This window comes from Dendroctonus ponderosae, unplaced genomic scaffold (genome assembly GCF_020466585.1).
Source record: "Dendroctonus ponderosae isolate FM_Combo_2020 unplaced genomic scaffold, Dpon_F_20191213v2 Dpon_F_20191213_5, whole genome shotgun sequence".
Classification (NCBI taxonomy): Eukaryota; Metazoa; Arthropoda; class Insecta; order Coleoptera; family Curculionidae; genus Dendroctonus; species Dendroctonus ponderosae.
Window position 1 is genome coordinate 11,838,623 of NW_026018715.1, and position 1,623 is coordinate 11,840,245.

The 1,623-nt window shown below is 43.8% G+C and overlaps 1 protein-coding gene across 1 annotated transcript in view; it reads right to left on the reverse strand.

Moving 5' to 3' along the window:
• Positions 1-288: 288 nt before the first annotated feature.
• The window catches only part of LOC125504582 (trypsin-1-like), a 3,250-nt gene continuing 1,915 nt past the window's right edge, over positions 289-1,623 (reverse strand). The window contains exons 2-5 of the mRNA XM_048666791.1: positions 1,078-1,276; positions 810-1,024; positions 634-750; positions 289-578 (exon numbers count right to left, since the gene is read on the reverse strand). Coding sequence (XP_048522748.1) covers positions 346-578; positions 634-750; positions 810-1,024; positions 1,078-1,276 — 764 coding nt within the window. The 3' untranslated portion in view covers positions 289-345. The remainder of the gene's footprint in view (positions 579-633; positions 751-809; positions 1,025-1,077; positions 1,277-1,623) is intronic.

The following is a 1,623-nucleotide window of genomic DNA, read 5'->3' on the forward strand; positions in this document are numbered from 1 at the left end:
AATTAAAGTTGCAAAAAGTTGCGCCTTTTTTAAATTATTTTTTTTGTTTCAAGGTTTCACTCAAAATGTGAAATACAAATGTTCATATCGTTTATTTCATATTACGTTTGGGCGAGACAACAGCGCCATCATCAGATTTAAAATTCAACACAAACCCATAATTGGGACAGATTACATTCTTTTTCTCTCTTAAAAAAAAGAAACATTTTTATTTCACATTTTCACTGAAACCCAGGAGAGAAAAAATATAATAACAATTATACGCAGTCAGGAAAATAAATCAAAGTATTTGTTAAAGCAAAGAACCACAGCAGCATTTTACTAAAAGAAAGCGCACATCCAGATTTACAGTCCAGTAATTTCCTTGATCCAGGGCACGAAATGTGGGACACTGGCGTACACTCCTGGAAAACCAGCTCGCGCACACCCATTTCCCCAAGAAACGATCCCCGTTAAGTACCCGTCCACCATGAGTGGCCCCCCAGAGTCCCCACTGCATGCGTCCTGTCCTCCTTCGGTAAATCCTGCGCAAACCATCCTGTCCGTGATGAATATGCCAGTTCTGTTGGACAAATCGCCTGAAAAAACTCCCATTTTCGTTCCCAATTCAGCAAAAACCGTTCTGGAACTCACTGTAGAACTCTTGGCAGGATTCGTTGTTTACGATAGGAACCGTAACTTCCTGTAGTTCGTCCATCAATGAACCGCCAGCGAACGGCGTTCCCCATCCAGCGACTGTAGCTAAGCTTCCTGAAACCCATGAAGCGCTCACTAAGTGTGGAGCAATTGAACATAAAATGCAATTGAACCTGCAGTTGGGTGCCACCCTTCGGGCGGCAATTGGGCATAACCGATAATGTCTTCAACAGCACTTTGAGCCATGCTCAGTCTCACCAAAGCAATATCGTAGTCAATGGTGGTCGCATTGTACTGCGCATGCCTGAGAAGATGGGTTGCCATCAAAACGGTTCCTCCAGAGGCCCACAGGTGGGAACCCAGTCGGAAGCTGTAGCGATGTGGCCCTCTAGAACCAATGCAAAATTAAGCACCAGAATCATGTGGTGAAAAACAGCTTACGCGGACACGCAATGAGCAGCAGTAACAATCCAATCGGGCGCTATAAGAACAGCTCCACAACTGTGGCGGTGCCAATTGTGGAAAGACGCCTGGTAAGGGTGGCTGGTGATATTCACAGGCCAGCCGCCCACAATGCGACCATCGGGCAACGGAACCAGAGGTTCCGGTTCCAAAAGATCTTCTCTTTTATCGATAAGAACTGAAAAAAAGAAGATGCTTGAAGAAGCTGACTGCAGTATTGAAAGCCTGCATGCAGGGCTTAATTCGATGCTTTGAGTATTGAAGAAGCACAGTGTGCTTAGGTTCTTAGGTTGTCAATATTTTTTTGATCGGACGCCCATTTCCAAACATTCACATCCTGAGTTATTCAGCAAATTGTTTGGTTCCTTCTAAGGTATTGTTTCAAAGTGCATCTCGATTGCAATTTTCTTGTTTTTTTTGTAGAGAAAATCAGGGTATTTTGGACGAAATGTGATGAAAAACCGCGATAGAAAAGCGGAAGCAAAGTCCTGAGATTTGGTGCCTCATGGTTACGAAGAATCTTTG